General features: G+C 38.2%; 2 protein-coding genes across 2 annotated transcripts; one reads left to right on the top strand and one right to left on the bottom strand.

Moving 5' to 3' along the window:
* Positions 1-115: 115 nt before the first annotated feature.
* On the bottom strand, positions 116-9,202 carry LOC134532616 (alkaline ceramidase). The gene is made up of 5 exons (XM_063369198.1): positions 8,926-9,202; positions 5,088-5,192; positions 3,881-4,137; positions 2,966-3,103; positions 116-1,258 (listed from the first exon to the last, which is right to left on the bottom strand). The coding sequence occupies exons 2-5, from the start codon at positions 5,178-5,180 to the stop codon at positions 940-942; spliced, it is 807 nt and encodes a 268-aa protein (XP_063225268.1). The 5' UTR covers positions 5,181-5,192; positions 8,926-9,202; the 3' UTR covers positions 116-939.
* LOC134532614 (electron transfer flavoprotein subunit alpha, mitochondrial) lies at positions 9,173-20,827 on the top strand. The gene is made up of 6 exons (XM_063369196.1): positions 9,173-9,469; positions 10,392-10,532; positions 14,359-14,623; positions 15,619-15,834; positions 16,714-16,865; positions 19,276-20,827. Exons 1-6 carry the CDS (start codon positions 9,428-9,430, stop codon positions 19,453-19,455), a joined length of 996 nt encoding a protein of 331 aa, XP_063225266.1. The 5' UTR covers positions 9,173-9,427; the 3' UTR covers positions 19,456-20,827.
* The last annotated feature ends 1,045 nt before the right edge of the window (positions 20,828-21,872 follow it).

The following is a 21,872-nucleotide window of genomic DNA, read 5'->3' as shown; positions in this document are numbered from 1 at the left end:
ATGATCTGTGAAATACATTCAAACCTCAATAATACAAACTTGAAGGGACCATAATTTTGTCAATTTGCTATTACAAAGTAGTACAAACCAAACTAATTACAAAATATAATCACAATTTTAGATAATTTATAAACCAAATTTTAATAAAGTTTTATACACACACAACTTTTTAGAGGATTTAAGACAGAAGAATAAAGTAAATGTTTAGAAACTACCTACAAAAAGACATACCGAAATATATGTAATTTCTAACTTTTTTCCCCCCCCAACACACACTAAACCAAAGCAATGGTTCAGCATTATTTTAGTTGGAACTTCATTTTTTTCCTTTACATTATTCTGGAACATCAAGTGGACAATTTACAAAAATTTATTTTAAAAGGTTTAGAAACATAACTGCGTACTAAAACTGAGAAAAAACAAATATACAGGATGTTCATCCAACGCAGTCATACGGTAATTATATGGATGACTGATAGTACAACAAAATTGTTAATAATGTTGAAAACTATAAAGTTCAATGCCACACCTACAAATACTCATTATTATCATTTAAGTCACAATAAGTATATATTTTTATGGTTCAGCCATATTTAAAAAAAAAAAAAACAATTAGTATATATATTACGAAAATATATATTCAGTGTGAACGTATATCAATTTTTTTTCCTTCAAACAATTACTTTGGAAATAGCATGATAAAGTATCAGGTCTTCGCTTCTCTAACAAATTACTCAATACTATACTCGGTTCAAATATCAAAAATACAAACAATGAAACATATTTGTACATAAACACCATATCATATCTGAATATCACCAATGATACTAGCTTGGTATAAAAACGCTATAAAACTGGTTACAAAACAAGTTTGTTGAGATGTTTATTAACACCAGGTTGAAGCCGGTGGGACACACGATGAGGGCAGACGGCCCGCGCTCACACGTCCTTGCCGTCGGCGGGCCGGCGCGGCCGCAGGGAGACGTAGGGCACGCCCAGCTCGAAGGCGTCGCGCGGCCAGTAGCGCAGTGCGGGGAAGGTGTCGGGCCGCTCCTCGCGCACCGAGAAGTACGCGAACAGCACGAGGGCCGTGTAGGACGCGATGAAGATGAGGACGTGCCACAGGGCGTGCAGGTAGGGGAAGTCCAGGGCGAGCCACGTCTCGCAGAACAGGCGGTCGTTGAGCCAGCACGCCACCGCCAGCACCCACACGGCTGCGCAACGCACGCCCAGGCGCTGCACGCGGCCACACCCGCACCTGCGCCCACGGCACATCATTGCACGGTGCCTAGAGCGACGGCGCTCGCTCACGGTCTACGACTGAGTTCACTCTATTACCTTCGTATTACAGCTATAACTAGCGACGAGATATCACGGTTTTATTTTTGGTCCAATTTTTTTTTAACAACAGTGGATTTCTAGGTTATTGTTTTTTATTTTTATAAAAGCTGTTTTGTGATGCTTACACCACCAAAATAATAGTAAAATTTATGTGCTACAATTTTACGATTAAATATTTTGTAATAGAATGGTTCAAAACGGATACATTAAGAACAATAAAAGTAAATTAGCAAGCATTTATGTTTTAAAAAAGATTCAATAAGAGATGCACAGTCAAACAAATTAAATAAAATTTTCTGATCCAGGGCACTTGGGTACAATTTTTGTACGGATTAATGACATTCCCCTTGAATTTCAAACGTTTTAAGATTACTTTTTTTTTATAATTTCAATTAAATTTAGGTTAAAGGAAACTAAATTCCGTGATTTAACTTGCATTTCGGTGAAACATGGTGTGTTAACTTGCATTGCAGTGTTAAGCTGTGTTTTATTATGCTTTCCGGTGTTATTTCGGTTTTATTGCAATTCACCGTATAACCTTAACTGCAGTTTTTTAAACAGATAATTAAAAAATGAATTTAGAAATAATTATAAATTCTATCTTCAAATAACATTTTCAAATACAAAAATTGCTTTGGATGTTACAATATTTACCAGAGCAAACTGTGCACAATTTATCGTAAATCATGTGTTTGAAAAGCACCAAAAACTGCTTATTCAAAATTTGACAACGCTGCAGGGCATTGCTGAATAGCACAAGTTGCATTAAGCTCCAAGGTGACTAGCCTGCTGTTGCATAATGGACGACAGACCTTTTGCACTTTCTTTGTGAGTGTGTATTTCAGGGAGAAGACTTTGAAATTATTACCGAAAGTTTGTGGTTGCAATCACCCACCGTTCCTGAAAAAAACCTAAATTGATTGAAAGTTCTTGGGAAATTAAAAAAAAATTGTACCACTGCAAGAAAATACGGTATGATGGAAAATCAAATATGTGACTGGAGTAGATAATAAGATATGATTTTGAGTGATAATGGTATTTTAATATAAGGTTATTTGAAAATTAACACTTGCACTTTTTCAGCATTTCCAATTAATTTTGTTTATAAACTTTGTAACATAGCATTGATTTTGGTTCGTTGAGGCCAAGATGCTAATAGAGCTTTACTGCATTAAACAGAACATCTATGGCTTGTAGCCATTTTACATTCACAACAATTTTTTTCCTTGCATTTTAGTAAACATGTGAATATATTCAAAATTAATTTATAAATCAAATAATTCACTGCTGGATTTATTTAGATATATGTATTTACATACAGAATTATAAGTACTGGAAATACTGATACATTTAATTTATAATAGAACTATTGTGACAAGAATAAAGAACGCTGAAAAACATGAACATCGGTATCAAGAGTGCTACCTATTAGTTTTACAAAAAACCTTTGAGGCAATTTATAGTTTTGATTATTTACCTAAGTCCCGAATAAACATTTCATAGAAACCTGAAATATGGTCATAAGTTTTGTTTTTAAAAGTTTGTTTACGGTGTGAATATTTGGGGAGACAGGTATTACGATGGCAGTGTGGAGACGCGACAGAGTACAGGGGCGCGGGCTCACCTCCTGAGCTCGTGGATGAGCAGGAAGAAGGCCGGCACGCCCAGCGTCATGAGGGCGAAGGCGTTGGCCGCGGGGTGGAGCACCCCCAGGCCGGTCGCCAGCAGCGTGATCACCACCGACGCCAGGCCGAACCGCTTCCTGGGGGCCAGCATGCGCACACAGCGCTCGTCACCGGACACACATGCAGCAGCACGGCGCAAGTGGGAACATAACCAGCCACGACCTACCCCCCCATCCCCCAGGGCCACCTCAGTTTCTTAACTAGTCGAAATAGCATTCACTGGACGTTTCACCTGCATGATTCCTGCTTAGCAAGGAAATGTTACGTCTAGATCTAAACATCAACTGTGCAGCTACACGACCCATTATTTTATTTCATTTTAGAATAACTATTAAAAATATAATTCAAACATTTATATACATATTTTGTAAATATATTTTATTTTAACTGAAAAAATTAAAAAAAACTGTATAGTACACATTATTCAATGGTTGGAAAACTAAGAATGAAATTTATTCATCAAAGTACAGAAATTAAACTTACTTTTAATGTCGCATTAACTAAATCCTATACACATCCAAGGTACGATAAAAAAAAGTTATAAGAATGCAATAAAACACTTTAAAGAAACGTTTCTGTGTATTAAGTCAAAATTTTATTTAATCACTTGAAATACTTATGAACAGTTTTACTAATATTGTATATTTTATTCACAGTAATAGTTTAGTTTGTTCTTGTAAATGCTGAACATTGTTCCTCTGCAAAAAAAAAAAAATGCTCACAGTGCAGGTGTATATCAATGTTACTTTTACTTTTTTTTCTTGAAAAGTCCTATTGGCCAACACTAGATTCTGGGACTGCCAACATAAGCGATAGAGGTAGGCGCACGGTAACAGCTGCCGGGTCGGACTTGCCTGTCGTTGTGGAAGAAGAGGGGGAAGAAGCGGCGAGGGAAGAACATGGAGAAGGCGGCCATGAAGATCCACAGGATGGACAGCTCGTCCAGCAGCTGGCCAATGAGGCTGAGGGTGGCATGGAAGTAGGCGGAGCTGAGGCCCACCACGATGAACAGCAGCCAGATGACGTGGATGCCCGGGTTGACGGAGCGGCCGTAGTCGCGGAACAGGTGCATCATGACCGGCGGCAGCAGGAAGAACAGCACGTTGCTGAACTGCCGAGCACAGCCGCGCAGCCTCGCTGAGCACGGAGCTCCACACACACACACACACACACACACACACACGCTGAGGAAACTGGCTCGGGTCGTACATGCGACTGCATGTGCCACTTCTCTACCACAACTGAAGGAAGGCCTTTAAAACCACTTAAGATCCAAGCCAAACCAGATGTCTAATGGACATCAAAAAGTTAAATTAAAAGTTAGCTACCTTTCAGTGACTTTTCTAGTGTTCAGTACAGAACCTAACTGAAAACTTGTCACCCATCACGACATGCATAATTACCAACATGCTGGTTTAACTAAAAAAATGTTTTTTTTTTTTTTTTTTATATATATAGAAAATCATAATGTGCCCACTTTATGGCAGGAGATTAGAAGGGAAAATATTCTAAGAACACCCATGTTTCAGGTAGAACTCAAACCCACACTCGAGGCTAAGAAGTTGGACGTGTTGACTTATATTATGAAGGCTGTCTTGGTATCACAACTCCTTCTGGTTTCAGTATTTAATGCTGTTTATACCTCCGGTACAGAACAATAATTCATGGTACCAAATTAGTACGTTTAATTTAATCTTTGGAGCATTTCATTATGTTTTAAGTGTTTTGTTGTCTATGCTAAACTAAAGTTTTTACTCATCATAGATTATATTTAATGCATGTTTACTCTTTGCATATAAAATGTGTTGATGCATTAGGAGACCAATATGAATTCTCGATTATCTTAAGCATTTTTAACTTCGGAGAAACTTATGAAATCCTGAGTAAATTTGAACTCGCTGACTGGAATGTTTTCCAATGATTGGTATTTGGATAATAATGCTCCGCTGTAATTTTTATTTTAGTAAACAAACTTTTCTATTCTTCATAAGTACATAAACATATGAACATGAAGACACGCTGCTTCCAGGCTACGGAAGAAGAGTCTTGCCGCTGGCTCACCGTGTTGACGAACTCGGCGATGAGAGGGGATATGAGGTAGTTGCCCTCGCACCAGTCGACCGGCGAGCTTCCCGGCTCCAGGTGGCGCCACATCGCGCTGGCGCTCTGCACAAAGACAATGGCGGTCGGCGGTGATGCCAGTCACCAGCGAGCATGACAACAACGGGTGAGAGACCGGACCTGCTGGTATTCCCCCCGCGATCACTCTGACAGGAGACTGGCGCAAAGCAATAACATTCAACACACATTTTGTAACATTTGACACCCCTGAACAGGCTCTTAAGTACCTTACTAATGCATGCACCAGTACCAGGCAAGTGTGAACACTATTTTAGAATGACCTTTTGGAAGTGACGACAGTCCATAAATGTACAAAACTCAAGAAATGCCTGGTATATATCCACTATCCGTCAAGCATTTGGAACAACTTTTACTGGTGTAAAGTCCCCCTTTTTTTTGTTATATAATTATTATTGATGAAGATATATAAAAACAGAGTTTAGATGCCATGCTTAAACATTTACCATTTTGTTTGCCACTTGTTACGATTCCGTGAAATGTGAAAGCGGCTGACGTGATAGTGAAATGTTCCAGATGTCTCTGTTTCAGTGTCATTGCGAAATGATTCTAGGACTTCAAAAATCATTTGCAAGTACCTGTGTACCTAACTGCTGTTATTTAGATCTTAAGAGTTGAGTGCACTACACACAATACCATGCATTATTATTGGTTGGAAATAAAATTGGGGAAACGTATGACTTTTGGCAGTTACCAATGATAACAAACGGATACCGGTAACGGAGGAATGAGGAAAATGTAGTAATATAATGTGAAAATAAATATTAATGATAGTGTGAGTGTGAGTTTTGGAGCAATAGCAACAGTTGTGGTAAAAGTAGGAGTGAAGTAATAAGTGGAATAGAATATTTTTATAAAGTGAAAAAACAAATATAAATACACCAAGTATTTAGTAGGTATTACGAAATTTATTGGAAATGTGCGGTAATGTGAGAGAAATGCAAGATTCGCTTTATTTATATTTAATTTTTATAACTGTACACTGTAAAGGAACAATGTGTGGTTGTGTTTGTAGCAGTGACCAGGAAAGCAACAGTTCATGTTTTGCAATATAGAATTAATTAAATCGTGGAAATGCAATTTTTTTGGCATTAATTTAATACATAGAATAATAGACAGTAAATGGTTAATACCATAAACTCAAGAAAGAAAAGTAGTTTTTGATGGTTTTTAAATGTTTGTATTTTGTTGTATTTTATATGCATTTTGTTAGCTATGTTAGGTGAGAGGTGTGTTGTATGTGTTTAATTTCCACTGTTAGGTTAAGTATTCCTTTTCTTTGGTTAGGTAAACAATAAAATTTCTAACATAGCATAAAAATGGCACGTTTTCCAAAAGTAGGTTAGTTTTGCAATAAAGAGATAAAAACAAAGCAAAAGCATTGTATGAGTGTAGGTCAGCTAATTAAAAAAATATTTTGGTACGTTTTCATTGCGATATGGCAGGGATACTGATGAAGTTTTCAACAAGATGGTGCTGAAGTAATTACGACCTGTATGTTCTTATGGTACAAGCATGGGTAAATATGTATTGTACGGATTAGCGCCAAAAAAAAATCGTACAAATATGAAATAACTTTCATTATATGCTATCTTACGTCCTCTTTTCAGAACCGCCTGCGGAGATAAAAAATTCCAATTACTTTTGGAGATATCGAATTTTTTAATATTCATTTTTTGGCGATTTTTTTAAAAAAAAAATTTAAAAATCCGAAAATACCTTTATTCTGTGCTCTTTAACTTCCTATTTTCATTAAACCCGGCGGAGATCAGAAATTCCAAATACTTTATGAGATATGGAATTTTTTAATTTTCATGATGTGCACTGATGCGGCGTTGAGCGGGAAGCCTACGATTCACACATCCTTCTGGACATACCCGAATACTCACGTTAGCAAGCCTTCTTTTCTTAAAATTAGCAAGAAGTAATTAAAAATACTTTAAAACACTGTGGATGGTTGGTTATATTAGGTAAGTATAGCTCCATTAAAAAAACTGTAAAATCATTTTATGGTTGCTTAGCAAATAACTTTTCAATATGTAGCTATCCAGCGCTAGGAAACCGTTTACATGATTTCACAGTATTTTTAATGTAGCTATCCTAACCAAATCAACCATCCACAATGTTTTGAAGTATTTATAATGTAGCTAACATAACCTAATTGACCATTAGTTTTCATGAGTTGCATATTTATTTACAATAAAAAAAAAAACCGAAGATGCACGATCGGGCGTTTGCCTCTCGTCTGTTGAAAGAAGGCTTGCCAACGTGAGTATTCGGGTATCGGGTATGTCCAGAAGGATGAGTGAATCGTAGGCTTCCCGCGTTTTCACCATTGTTGCTTGTTTACAAGTATGATTTTTTTTTCCCGCGACGTAGTTGAACGACTACATCACGTATAAAGAAAATTACGTGAGTTCCTACTGTTCATCCTTTTTCCCGGTTTGTTAGGTCAGGTCAGCTACATTATAAATACTTTAAAACTAAACAACCATTAAAATTAATTTTTATTATTTTTAATGTCCGTTCAGTTTCAAAGTATTTATACTGTAGCCGACCTGACCTAATCTACCTTTGTCCCGTTTTGTTAGGTCAGGTCAGTTACATTATAAATACTTAAAACTATACAAGTAAAATTAATTGATATTTTTAATTTCCGTTTATTTTGAAGTATTTATCATGTAACTAACCTTACATAATGGAAAATTTCTGTTATTTAGGCATTCACGCACACACGGCAAAATATAAAATGGCGTCTGTTGAATGATTACATAGGGCTTGTATTGCAAAATAAGAACAGCTATATCTCCAAAAGTAATTGGAATTTTTAATCTCCGCAGGCGGTTTTGAAAAGAGGACGTAAAAGAGCATATAATGAAAGTTATTTCATATTTGTACGATTTTTTTTGGGGCTAATCCGTTCAATACATATTTACCCAAGCATGGAAATTGGGTGTTTTGGATGGGAAAGATAAGCTTGTTTTGCACAGTAAAGTATTGTTGAGGAAATTAGAGTACAGAATATATTTTTGTTATCATGTTCTATACTAGAATAGGTAAGGCTGAATTTAACTTTACTGATACAATACCTGAGAAATTTAAATCATAGAAAAAATAAACAATAAATTATAGAAATTTGGTATTGCAAAATACACTAAACCAGGTGGGACTGTAGTATAAAATACAATACTGACAATATTTTATGAGCAGTATTGTGTTGAATAGGTAGGGGTGTAGTATTTATTATGATAGTACCCTAAAGTTAGGTTTGTAAAGAAATGTATTCTGTGAAGAAAAAAAAAGCTTTTGAATGCTCCCTGCCCAAAATCCCCATATTCCTGCACTTGTACCATCATAATGTAGGGTTGGTAATGACGTCAGCGTCGCATGTTGATCACATCACCAATATTGTATGGTGTCAGATTCTATGTTACTCCCAAATCTTATAGGTATTTTAATAAGTTTTATTAAATATTTTATAGTCTTTACTGCCTTTACCCCACAATTTCCCTGGATATCATTGTCCTTACAACTAGCCTCTTATTGAGAATGTAGTGATTTTTAACACTCCTCTCCATAAAGTCAAGTAAACACTAGCATAGTATACTAAGTACCTTTGTCTGATTTATTAATTAAACTAAGAGGCATTATTCTTTTTATTGAACTTAAGGTGAGTCTTTTAATTTTTTAATGTTTTAAAATTAACCTTGGAATATTAATTCAGTCATGAAATACAAAAATGTGAATTTTACACACTTACCTTTTTTCTCTTACGATTTAACAACAATGAACATACGACTTGTTAATAGAATAGCATTAAACCACCTGAAAATATTTTTTTTTACTACGCAGTTGTAATGCTATTTACAACTTCACATGACCATCTTATACTTAGAACTTCAATTGCGTTGCATACTTCTCTTCCAAAAACCCTTTTCTTTGTTACTATAACAACTTGAAACAAACATATTTTTCACGACCAGAGATTAAATCGTCTCTTGTTCCCGTCAAACCAGAAGCCAGTCATGAGGCAAGCTGACGGAGATAGTTGTAAATTCTCCCTCATGAAGCGCTACAGGAAGCCATAGAGAGTTGGCTAGTGTGCAATCTTTTGTCTACGGCCTAGTTTTTGTTGTTTTTGTGATACAGGTTAAAGTCTAAATTCCAAACCTTGAATCCAAACGTATTTGATAATCGCCTGAAAGGATAACGTTTGATAAAGTTCATTTGCATAGTAACATTTTCAATAAAACAGACGGACGATGATGTTCATCGGCCGTCAGAATGTGTCAAATTTTATTAAAGTAAGTTGTGATTGAAGGTTTGTCGAACTATTGTTAAGTTATGTAATGTTTGTTGATGTCAAGGTTTGATGCGTGACAGGTCAGTTTAATTTGCATTTTTTTTATGCAAAAATTCAACTCCAGTTACATGGGCTAGTTTGCAGTTGGTGAACTGTCCTATATGTAGGAAGGGAAGGTAGCATACGAAAATACGTGGTAATACTCGGAAATCGCGACTTTTTAGAATGGAAAGAAAAAAAATTGGAAAACATAGTTTTCACACAATATACTCGCCCCTAAATTTACCTCGAAGGGATGGTCTATATCTGAGTATTACCAAATACGTTATACAAGCTAGTCGTCCAGACAGTTTGGGAACTGTTAAAGAGGCCCGGGTGGTTGAATACCTTCGTAGAATGAGTTGGCAGCCAGTTGACAGCTACACTGTCTTAGGACAGATGTTGCGGCTGTGTCCATACACAGCGATGTCTGAGGGAATGAAGGACATGAATTAGGAGACACTAAGAGAAACAGTGTGCTCAGATAATCTCAGGGGCGCAACAACAGGGGGGGCAAGGGTATTTTGGCCCCCCTCTGAAACCTTGAAGTGGGGGCAAACGGGGGAAAAGAAAGTGCTGTGTAATCAATTTTAGATAATAAAACTGCTTACGTAGCACCATTTTCCACCTTGAAATACAAATTTTCCCGGCCCCGCTTCAATAGTGGGGATCGATGATTCTTTAAAAAAAAGTATATTGCCCCCCCTTTGGAAATTTAGTTGTTACGCCCCTGGATAATCTACTGGTAGAAGCAACAGGAAGAAGAAGCTCCAGAGAAGTTCCGAGAGAGAGGGTGGAAAACCTACTGTTGGTGTGATAAGTTGTATTAGGAGAGTGAAGCGACGAATGTGGAACACTTGCTGACTGTGCTGTGTGTGTTGCAGCTGGGCAGACTGCAGAGCACCCTGGTGCTGGCAGAGCACAACAACGAGCACCTTCTGCCCATCTCGCAGAGCGTGCTGACGGCAGCCAAGAGGCTGGGAGGGGAGGTGTCAGTGTTGGTGGCTGGTTCCAAATGTCGGGCGGTGAGTCGTGATGCAGCGGGTAGCGACCGTGCCTTTGCCTGGTCTCTGTGGCCTCTTCACAGGCTTCAAACTGATCTTTCACTTACCAAGTGTTCAAATAAAGCATCATATGGTTCATTTTGTGGTCATAATGAATTTAAAACATAAAAATGTATGTTGATAGAGTGAAAGATCTTACATCCAGCTCGTTAAGGGATCACAGCCATGATGGATTAGCGATTCTGCCGTACCATCGAACGTCAATACAGTTAAACTGTAATACCAATTAGTATAAATGAATACTCAATACAATGGTTTTTAAAACAAGTTTTAACGTGCAGCTGTATAGAAAGAAAAATACAGATAGCATTTGTCTTTTTTAAAAAGTGATTACCGAAATGTACCCCTGAAATGTGAAATGTAACCTGCTAGAAAACAGGAAGCACTATGCTGAAATGAAAACGAACAGTAACGATACACTCTTAGATAACTAAAAATGAAGGCAGCGTAGCATGCGACATGGCAGAACCCACTTGGACATATCTGAACGCCAGCAGCTGATTGGTGCCTGGAGTACAGAAGGCACGGAACCACAGAATGCCTGATTAAAGTTCTCCACTGTGATGAGCAGAAGGAGTGGAGGCTAAAGTTTTAAGTGTCGTGGATATACTCAGAAGCTTACTGTCATGGACCTTGGCTTGTAGCTCAGTGGCAGTGCCACTGTCAGATTCAAAACCTTCCACCCTCAGCCACAGTGCAATACTTGTTCAATTGAGGTTGGTCATAGCAGGGACATATGCAGGAATTACTCTCCCCCTCCTCTCCACACCCCAAATCCTCAATAATTAAAAATCATATATTCCCACAAACATAAGAAAATAATTTTAAAGCAAATAGCAGGCAAAGTGATCCACCCCCTCGTTCCCTCCAAAATGCAGTACTGTATACAGTTCTGATTTATAGTTACTTAAATGTTGTGTATGTACTGACTGAAATCCTAACATTTTACCAAAACTATAAATCAGTACTACCAACTCACATCTTGCACGCCGCCCTCGTGCGGCAGATAACCAACCTAAGTGGACTACTAACCCATTATCAAGTTGCCTGTTTGATGTCTGCTCGAAGAAGAAGTGCGGATACTCGTGCAAATCCAACATAGCAAACTGCACAGGTGCGGGAGGGAACGAGCTGCTAAGCAACCAGCACCAAGAGGTGTGAACAGGAAAAAGGAGTGGGAGTGTCTCGTGGGCAGGTGAGGCTCGCTGAAGCAAGGTGCGAAGTGCAAATCTTGACGTGCGGCAACCCTGCAGCCAGCTCATCCTTTTTATTTTTAAAAATTGTTGGTTACATTGCATAGCTTTAGATTTTGGGTTACGCAGTTTACTATATATCACCATGTCAAATACACAGGTCTTGTGACAGATGAATGGTTTGGATTAAAGAACATATTTCTGGGAACACAACTCTGGCATTCATGATACATAGTTTGAGACATGTTCTTTCCTCTTATGTCTCACAAGGTGACAACTGACAACTTGTGCATTGTGTGAATGCTGCAAGAGATGCTTAGTTCCGCACATGGATCTAATAAACAATTGGCAAACAAGCATCAGGAGCAGATGCAAACATCATCACTGCCAACATTGTAATTTGTTTTTCGCTGGCGACGTCACATTGGCGTGCGCGTGAGCAGTGGCTGTCCAGGACTGGAGGGTTTCTCTGCACCCATATATGTGTGTTGTATTAGCGGTCACTCACTTAAAAACCCTGCAACCTCGGAATTTTGGAGTGCTGATTCCCATCGAGATTGACGACTTGCCGTCCCATGCATGATGCATCTGCACTCTCCTCTGGACTAGTAACATCAGAGTGCTCTGATTGAAAATCACTATAAGTGTTCGAAAACCCCATTTAATTAATTAAATAAAAAACTGAATCTTGAATTTTTTGCTAGTATTTACATTGTATGTACTGACTGGGAAATTTGGAAATTTTACATGAGTTTCACAAGCAGGGAGGGGAAAAACAGATATTGTACAAGATTTCAGCCTTGTTTCCAGGAATTTTTTTTTTTTGCTGTTGCTATGTCCAATGTGTTTTCATATTTAAATCTTTCTCAGTAGTACAGAAGTGTTGGCGGGGACCAGTAAGAATTTTGTCAGTTGCTTTATGAGAAGTCAGACTATGCACTGATAATCTTTAGCCTCTAAAGACGTCAGTCTGTACTTAGGGTCAGGGACGTGAAGGGAAAGATTAAAAAGTGTTTGCTGGGGGTACTGTATTATCTCTTGCTCTCTCAGTTTTTTATTTCTTCAGTCATCTCAAGTAATTCACTCTGATTTACTAGGGATGAGTAAAATGGTTATTTTCCAATACCAGTTATGGCAGTTATGGTTCCAATTGAATAACTAGTTATTTAGATGTTTAACATTTTCAGTTATTGGAAATGAAGGTATTTTCAATCATTCACTATCCCCCTGGGGATCCTACAGCTTTGCACCCTTGCTTCAAAGACTGTTAGTTTAATTATTCAATCTTACCTTCTTTTTTCATCAACTTGATGCTCCATGAACCACATTTTTCATACTAAATCTTCCTTTTCATAATTCAACCACATAATCCAGAAAGGTTTTCTTCTTTTCGTTCAGTTTACAAACTACCAACTTTAATCTTACATCTTCCTTTAAAGAGCTACTAAACTCATTACAGCCATCAAAATTATGGCATAATTTTAACACTGTCATTGTAATTATCTTTTTTTTTAAATTCAAAAGAAAACATTTTGTGGTATTTGCAGATGTACCTATTTAAATATAATTTAATCCAAGCACCTTATTTATGTGCATAATTTTGAAGAAAATTCTATTGACTCAATGAATGACATATTTTATGTAATTAAGCCCACATTCTGCGTAACTTCAACATGCAGACACTGTAGATTATTGACACTAACTTAAACGTTACTTTGAAGATTTGCTATTACTTGAAGAACTTATAATTCTCAATTGCAAACTGTTTGAGGCAAAGAATGAAATAGATTTTTGTTCAGAAAATGCTGTATGAGAATAAATACTACTGATAGCAAGAACTGTGCTGTTAAATATTTCCCATGCAAAAAATATAATGTCAACTCCTAAATGATTATTGATAACAGAGAACTATGTGACAGGATAAACCGGTGTTGACTGTTCCATTTCTTTACTGTTTGAGAATCAATACTAACGATAGCAAGACCTGTGAAAGTACTTTTTCCAAGAAAGACTTTTCGCAATTCACTATAGCAAATAATAATAATGGATTACTGGACAAGGTATTATAAGCTATAAATGTAGTGTAGTATGTTAATGTGTCCAATCATAACACTAAATATGAAAAAAAAACTATGTTTCAGCAGGTCTTTCGCTAATGAAATACACACATTGCGTAGCAGCAGCACAAGAGTTTAATTTGTAGTACCTATTTTATTTTCTTGCTAGATCGGTAGATGTGTGCTACCTCATAGTTGAGAATTAGATTAACTTTCTTCTAAAACCAGTTATCAGAGACCCAGCAATGTAACAAAATAGTTATTGTTTTATAACCATTGTATAACATCTGGGTGATAAGCTTGGGGTATCTTGCTCTAACAGAAAAAAAGGTACAGAGAATTTGTTGGATGGAATTAGAACCATATCATAGCACGGACGAACACGGTGACGAGACAGTTGCTACAGGAACAGTAAACACAGACGGACAACTACTTTGCAGTATTCAGTGACGGACAGAGGAACCCCAGTGATGATGCGAAGCAGGTACACGGACGACACGGCGATGGAACCAGACACGGCCGGTGTTTGCTGCGCAGGTGGCGGAGCAGGTGGCGAAGGCGGCGGGCGTGGCACGCGTGCTGCTGCTGGAGAGCGAGGCGTTGCACGGCTTCACGGCAGAGGCGGTGACGCCGCTGGTGCTGGCTGCGCACAAGCAGCACGGCTTCAGCCACGTCGTGGCGGGGGCCACGGCGGTGGGCAAGTCCGTCCTGCCGCGCGTCGCCGCCAAGCTCGACGTGTCCCCCGTCACGGACGTCGTGGGCATCAAGGCTCCCGACACCTTCGTGCGCAACATCTACGCTGGTGAGCCGTGCACACAACCCTCTAGCTATGTGCAATGGCAGTGGAGATTATTTTACTGCTGCGTGAATCTAAATGGACGTCTTCCATCTCCCACCATGAGTCAACACAGATCATAAACGACAGAACAAATGCATTTAATAAAATATTCACAACACAATCAGGGGCGCAACAACTAAATTTACAAAGGGGGGGCAATATACCTTTTTGTAAAGAATCGTCGATCCCCCCTATTAAAGTGGGGGGTCCAGGGGTCCACGCCCGGGAAAATTTGTATTTCAAAGTGGAAAATGGTGCTATTTAAGCAATTTTATTCTCTAAAAATTGATTACACAGCACTTTCTTTGCCCCTGTTTGCCCCCACTTTTAAGGTTTCAAAGCTTGGTGGTGGGGGGGGGGGGGGGGGGGGGCAAAATACCCTTGCCCCCTCCCCCTGTTGTTGCGCCCCTGAACACAATACTGGTTCTTTATGTGAGACTTTAGGTGTCAAATATCAAAAAACCTACATTAATACTTATATACCATTACGCGTTCAAAACTAACCTGAAGGTTCTTGAATTTTCGTATTTTGTACGACAAACGTTTGTTCAAAAAAACACGTAAGAGTTATTTTTGAAAATTTTACTTTTTTGAACCATAAGTCACAGACACTGTGACTTCATGCAAGATGTGTGATATACTTTGAAGGATTTTTCTCTGCCTCTTAAATGTACGTACTATAAAAAAAATTCTTTTAAAGCAGTTAAAACTTAAGTGAAGTTAGGGTGTATATATATATATTTTTTAGAAGATACCTTTTTAAGTGGCAAAATATTATACCATTAAAATGTTGGGTTTAAAAGTTAGCACTAAATGTAGTTTTGGCTAATGATTATCGAGGTGAACCATTGATGTGCTGAAGGGGGCTGGCTCACACAGCAACTGTGACCTCAAACACACTCGTTATAGAGGCGGGGCCGTCAGAAGCACTGCACTGCTGAGGAGGTGTGGTCCCACAGGTAACGCGGTGCTCACCCTCAAGTGCAAGGACCCGGTGAAGGTGGTGACGTTCCGGGGCACCAGCTTCGAGCCGGACCCCCTGGAGGGGGGCAGCGCCCCGGTGGAGGCGGCCCCCGCTGGGGACTACGCCACCGACCTGTCCCGCTTCGTCAGCCAGGAGCTGAGTAAGAGCGACCGCCCGGAGCTGACCAGCGCCAAGGTGGTCATCAGCGGAGGTGAGTGTCTCGTTAACGTTTATGACAGAGAGCAATTAGCAAAAGAATTAATATTAATAATTTAAAAAAATTGTATCAACTACAAATAAAATTAAAAAAAGAATTAGAAATGTAGTCTGGTCGATGCTTGATGATAAATTCAGAACAATCTGTCATGCATGTATACTGAGCATACTTAAAATAATATTGATAATATGGTTTAGAAATCCATTATTTTTTAAAACATTTACTTAACTGTTAATCTACAATGCATTCAAACACTGGTACATGTGCGTAAGATGATGACTTCTGCTTGAACCTTGTTTATCTTTTAACTTAGAATATATTTTTTTTTTCTGTCATGGATAATTTATTATACAGTTCTTTTGTGTTAAGGCTTTAAGTGCTTTCCATTGTAACGTGCAATGTTAATGTAGAGAATTTTTTAACGTGGTTAAGTGTAAAAAAAATTGATCATCGCCCTAACTTCACTACCAATTGACTATAAATTAAGTAAATTAATTAATTAGTTGTTCATTTATCAACAGGTATCTTAATAATTGGCTGTATATACTACACTACAGTCCTCTTTTTGCACTATGATTTTAAGTTTTCTTAATTTTGCTACATCTTTTTCACGTAGTTTCGTGTGACTAACAGGACAGTCGGGAAAAACTAAAGGCCACCTCCCTTTCGTTTAACGTACAAACATTTTTTAAAGTCCACAATTGAAAAAAAAACTTGAAGATGTAATTGTGCCCATAAATGTAAATGTAATCTGTTTGTATATCACAACTTGAAAGGTTTCCTATGAATGGTATTAACAATCTGGAAACTCAACGGGGCCTGCGGCTGTGGGCGCGGAGAGCAATGTGAGAGTGACGGGCCGTGCGTGCTCAGGGCGGGGCCTCAAGTCGGGGGAGAACTTCAAGCTGCTCTACGACCTCGCGGACAAGCTGAAGGCCGCGGTGGGGGCGTCCCGGGCCGCAGTTGACGCCGGCTACGTTCCCAACGACCTGCAGGTCGGCCAGACGGGCAAGATCGTCGCCCCGGTGAGTGCTCTGCTTCACGAGCCACGGAGTTCGCTTCGATAGTGCCAAGTCCTTGCAATCTTTATTTACCTATTAATAGAGACCGGAAAAATTTGCAGATTCATTTCGCGATAGTCTGAAATTCATACACGTATACCTTTAAGCTGCTCTTGCTATTGGCTCACTGTTCGTCTGGGCGACTCTGGGCCAATGAGAAACCCTCAACCAAATACCAGTTGAGACGACTAACAAGTCAGCAGCCAACGAACTGGCGTTATTTGCCCGAGTGTACAGAGGACTGTGTAGACTATCCTGGAGGCCAGCGAAACCGCGAATTTTTCAGGTCCCTACCTATTAATACCAGCTGTATCAACTGTGTTGTAAGGTTACCTGGTTCTAAAACATTACAAACACATTTACTGTTGATTACCTTTTATATTTGGCATAATTTCATATATGTTTGTTTTACTTTTGAGTTAATGTTTGCAATTTCATAATTAAGGCTTAGCAAGTAATCATCTACTGATGTTGCCATGTTATAAGTGACTTTGGCATTTTAATGTTTTTAATGTGAGTTTCAAAAGTGCACCATGTTTCCTGGTGTTTTAATACCTGTGAGTATAAGTACCGTATTTACCCACAAAAGGGTCGCCCCTCCCTTAATTTTGGGCCAAAAAAAAACATTTTCATGTAAGGGTCACCTTCGAATATGAGTCATGCCATATAACTGTCTTCAGTAGAATAAAAGTGAAGTCTTTTTGGTCTGTGTCTCAGCTTATTGCCCTGTAAGAAACATGGCACTGGTGTCCTTTGTCTTTCCCATTTTTTAAACAAAATATCAGCATAACATCTGCGACCTATATGCAGGTAAATATGGTACATATGTATATATTATTAATTAATTAATTAATTTATTTATTTATTTATAAGTTATACCATGCACACCAACAGTTGAGAGACTTTTAGGGTGTGCACAACATTAAAAAAAAGAAGCAAAAAATACATTTATACGTAGACAATACAATATATAAAGAGCTTATTTCACTGTAGAAATGCATTAAACTGGATGGTAGTTATTTGTTTGCTGCATGTTTAAAATCACAGTATAATAGGAAATAGTGAATTTTCCTTTGGCTCATGTGATGTTTTGCTATTCTTTTTTTTAGATAATTCTGAAACTGTGATTACTTACTCTGTGAATGCTTTAAAAGTATAAAAATAATTTTTTGTTGATTCCTAGAGACAGTGTTTTTTCGACTAAAAGATGAAATTGAGATGACTGTAAATTTTTAACTGTAGTCAGTGTATATTTATGTGATAATTTCTTGTAGACACATTTTTAGCCATTGCCTGCAAACGTTTGTGCAAAAACAAAGCATATTAAATGAAAACTTTATTTATTTGCAAAAAGTTGGAAATTGTGTTGTGTTGGTGGTTCAATGCATGCATAACAACGCTTATTTAAATATTTCCACTGATAAAACTGTTACCAGTAATTCATTTTATTGTTGTGAATAATCCAGCCAAATGTGTTTGACCCATACTGCCATATTTACCCAAAAAATAATGCTATGTTTTTTTTTACCAAAACTGCTGAAATAAAAGTAGGAGTCACATGTTTTTCTTGTCACTGGGAACAACTTACTTGTAAAACTATGCACTCTGCTTATAAGTTGCGTTACTTAATGTCACTTTAGTATGGGGCTTCGTGAACCTCTGTAGGTGCGTGGCACGTGAGAGGATAACACCTGTACCGAGTGAGAGTTAGTGCAGGGTTACCTGTGGCTGCTGGTGACCGCTTCTCAGACACAGTCATAAAACAATACTATTTTTAATAACTTGAGACTCAGTGTTTCGAAAGAGTTTGTGTAAATCACCACTGACGAAACTGGCACCAGAAAGCATCAGGTAAACATGGAATGAATCTACTTAAATAATTTTAAAGGGCCATGTACTTCAATCGCAATTTCCACTCCATAAAGTCTTTTTTGTAAACGCATAATGAAAATGTTGGGGGTCGCATCACGTGCAGACAGGGGCTTAGCCAAGGGGGGGGGGGGGGGGGGTGTTTAGGGGTTGAACCCCCCCCCCCCCCCCCTAGCACCAACACTCAAACAAATTTCATATTAAAATTAATAAAATTTTTACCATTACAATATTTAAATTTAAGAACCAAAACTGCTAAAATAGCACTATTTTACACCTTAAAATCCAAATTTTCCCGGGGGAGGAACCCCGGACCCCCCGCTTTAATACCGGGGGGGGGGGGGGGGGGGTTGCTTCTTAACACCCCCCATACACAAATCCTGGCTACGCCACTGCGTGCAGAGAGGCGTTAGTTCCGGGTGGATGCGTTAGTTCCGGGTGGATGCGCTAGTAGCACGGCGGCAGCGAGGGACGAGCCGAGTGAACGTGGGTGTCTGTTTGCCAGGAGCTGTACATCGCGGTCGGCATCTCCGGGGCCATCCAGCACCTCGCCGGCATGAAGGAGTCCAAGACCATCGTCGCCATCAACAAGGACCCCGAGGCGCCCATCTTCCAGGTGGCCGACTACGGCCTGGTGGCCGACCTCTTCAAGGTCGTGCCGGAGCTCACCCAGAAGCTGCCCTGAGGGGCCTCGCTCGTCCGCTCTGCCGCCCGGCCGTGCAGTCTTCTCCGTGGGATGGCCAGGCGGTCCCCTTGATATTCAGTTGTGCTACATCCCTTTAATACATGCATGAGATTTGTGCCGGTGACGACAGAAACTAACCATACGTACATTAACAGCGTAAATATTTTTTTTTTCCCTTGACAAAAAGAAAACTTGTTAGCTCCTATAAACTGAAAAAAAATACTGTATAACTTGACCTCAGTTCCAATTAATAAAATGACATTACGGAATGATCAGTATTTGAAGTAAGTCGTAAGGTGCCTCCGCGTGGGTGATAGTAGTTCACATGTAGAGAGTTGACTTCTGTCAAGTTGCTGAAGGGACTTTTTAACGTGTCTGTTCGTCGGTTGGAATCGTGAATCTTGAAGATGGTCGTATCATTTATGTGTTCATGGATCAGCTTAACTGAGCTGGACCTCTTTTTTTTTTTTTTTTTTTTTGTTTTTTTTAGGGCCTCGTGAACCCTCAGCAACATTTTAAGTCTTGTCGAAAATATTTTGTCTTAAATATACTTACAGAAAGTTAATATTGTAGTGGGAAAGTGAGCGGAAGATGGTGCATTATAGTTAGTATCAAGGAGGTGTGCTTTTTACTACTTGGATAGAAGATTGACTTTCTTGTGCTTGCGTCCATTGTTTATTGAAAGTTAGGAAATTCCTATAATCTTAGATCTCTGGTTGTAATAATATGTTTTAAATTTGAACGTGACCCATAAATTGATAACAAACAACAGAAAATTTCAAAATTAGTTATTTTTACCAGTTTTATTTTAGTTAATGCAGGCAGGTTTTTTTTTACTCGACATGTACAATAAAATTTGTTTGTAATCTATAGAATGGCAAGTATATATTGGTTTAATGTGTTGAATGCTTGTGAAATCCACTGTAAAAAAATGGAATAATGTTAATTTAAGAGGATGTGGAGGGGAAAGATGTTAGTCATTGTGATTTTAATTTTCTTTTTGTTGCGACTTGGGGAATGGTACACTGTTGTAGGATGATAATGGTTTTTCACCCTTGAATTTATAATTTTTTGATGATTCTATGAGGAAAAACCATTACAGCAGGTAATTGAGAGGATGATCATTGTTATCACTTACTATTCAATAATAGTTATTATGTCTTTAAAATGTGTAAAATGCAAGATGGCCTCCATCTTCCCTTGCTATCCCACTGACAGTTGGGACTGTGCTGTGTGTATGCTTTTTTCATGTGTTTCATTCGTCAGGGCGACGACGTTTGTTGGAGCTTATCATATGTCTTGTATAAGAGAACATTTCTTGAGATTTTGTACAACTGTTTTTTATGGGAATATATCTCTATGTGATTGTTTATTTTTGTAAATCTCAATATTACACAAAAAAAAATTATTACTTATAATTTTATTGTACACATGATTTCTAATATAAACTGAATGTTTTTGCATCCTCAAATTCATGTAAGGTTCTGCACAGTTAATTTATTAATAATTACTTGCGGAAGTTTTGAAATGATACATAATTTTTGTCACGCTTTGCTAACTGGAGTGTTTCTTAGACATGTATTATTGTACGTAAACTTCACTGTGGAAATATGTATATGCGAGAGATTGTAGTGGATTCAGCACATGCTTCAAGATTAGGTAATTTTGGGTGGAGCAATTCATCTGCCGAATACTGTATCCTCACTTTCAAGTGCATTTGCTGTAGTTGTAGCTCATTTTACCAACACTGAGCAAACTGCATTCACAGAGATTTAAATACAGAACTCTACTCTAGGGGAAAACCAAACAGTGATTGAATTACTTGATAAACATCTCGTTATCGTTAACATCAGTGTTTTAAAGTAATTCTTGTTTAGGCAGTAAAGTGATTGCAATGACCGAAACGAGAATCCAAAATGAGAGAATTGGAGCACAAGCTAGTAATCAGTTGAGCAAATTATTTAGTTCAGACCGAACAAAGTATTGGAAAATTCTTTGTGAAAAATTGTGGTAGGTGTAAAATATAATATTTATATGTTTCCACACTAAATTAAAAATTAAATTACCTGAGCCTGCTGTATTAGGTTTATTCAATTTTAAAAATTAATTTTTATATATTTTTTGCTAATGGGAGTATTCAACACACAAGTAAGTAAACAACATTGAACATAATTTTTTTCAAGGTAGTTCAATATAAATGTGATATAATGTATCTCTAGTTGTTTAACTGTGTACAAAAGACCTAAGAGTAAAAGCATTATGAGATTAAGTAAGTACTCAACACAGTTGAATTTTAGCAGTCAATTAAGATACCCCAAATAAGCTGCAGTAATTCCAAAACAGAGCCGCTTTTGCATAAAACTTGTAATAAAAACAGGTGTCCTTGCTAGAAAATGCGGCCAATGCTAAAGAGTAAT

Source organism: Bacillus rossius, chromosome 6 (genome assembly GCF_032445375.1).
Source record: "Bacillus rossius redtenbacheri isolate Brsri chromosome 6, Brsri_v3, whole genome shotgun sequence".
NCBI lineage: Eukaryota > Metazoa > Arthropoda > Insecta > Phasmatodea > Bacillidae > Bacillus > Bacillus rossius.
This window is presented reverse-complemented; position numbering and strand designations above follow the sequence as displayed.

What these genes read in the sequence shown, in the direction of transcription:
- LOC134532616 (XM_063369198.1), bottom strand. Translation starts at nt 5,180, where the DNA reads ATGTGGCGCCACCTGGAGCCGGGAAGCTCGCCGGTCGACTGGTGCGAG. An exon ending in CTCTTCTTCCACAACGACAG is followed by an intron (nt 3,104 to 3,880) that starts GCAAGTCCGACC and finishes GCTGGCCCCCAG; the next exon opens with GAAGCGGTTCGGCCTGGCGT. An exon ending in CTCATCCACGAGCTCAGGAG is followed by an intron (nt 1,259 to 2,965) that starts GTGAGCCCGCGC and finishes CCGTGGGCGCAG; the next exon opens with GTGCGGGTGTGGCCGCGTGC.
- LOC134532614 (XM_063369196.1), top strand. Translation starts at nt 9,428, where the DNA reads ATGATGTTCATCGGCCGTCAGAATGTGTCAAATTTTATTAAA. An exon ending in CTGGTTCCAAATGTCGGGCG is followed by an intron (nt 10,533 to 14,358) that starts GTGAGTCGTGAT and finishes TTTGCTGCGCAG; the next exon opens with GTGGCGGAGCAGGTGGCGAA. An exon ending in CAAGGTGGTCATCAGCGGAG is followed by an intron (nt 15,835 to 16,713) that starts GTGAGTGTCTCG and finishes GTGCGTGCTCAG; the next exon opens with GGCGGGGCCTCAAGTCGGGG.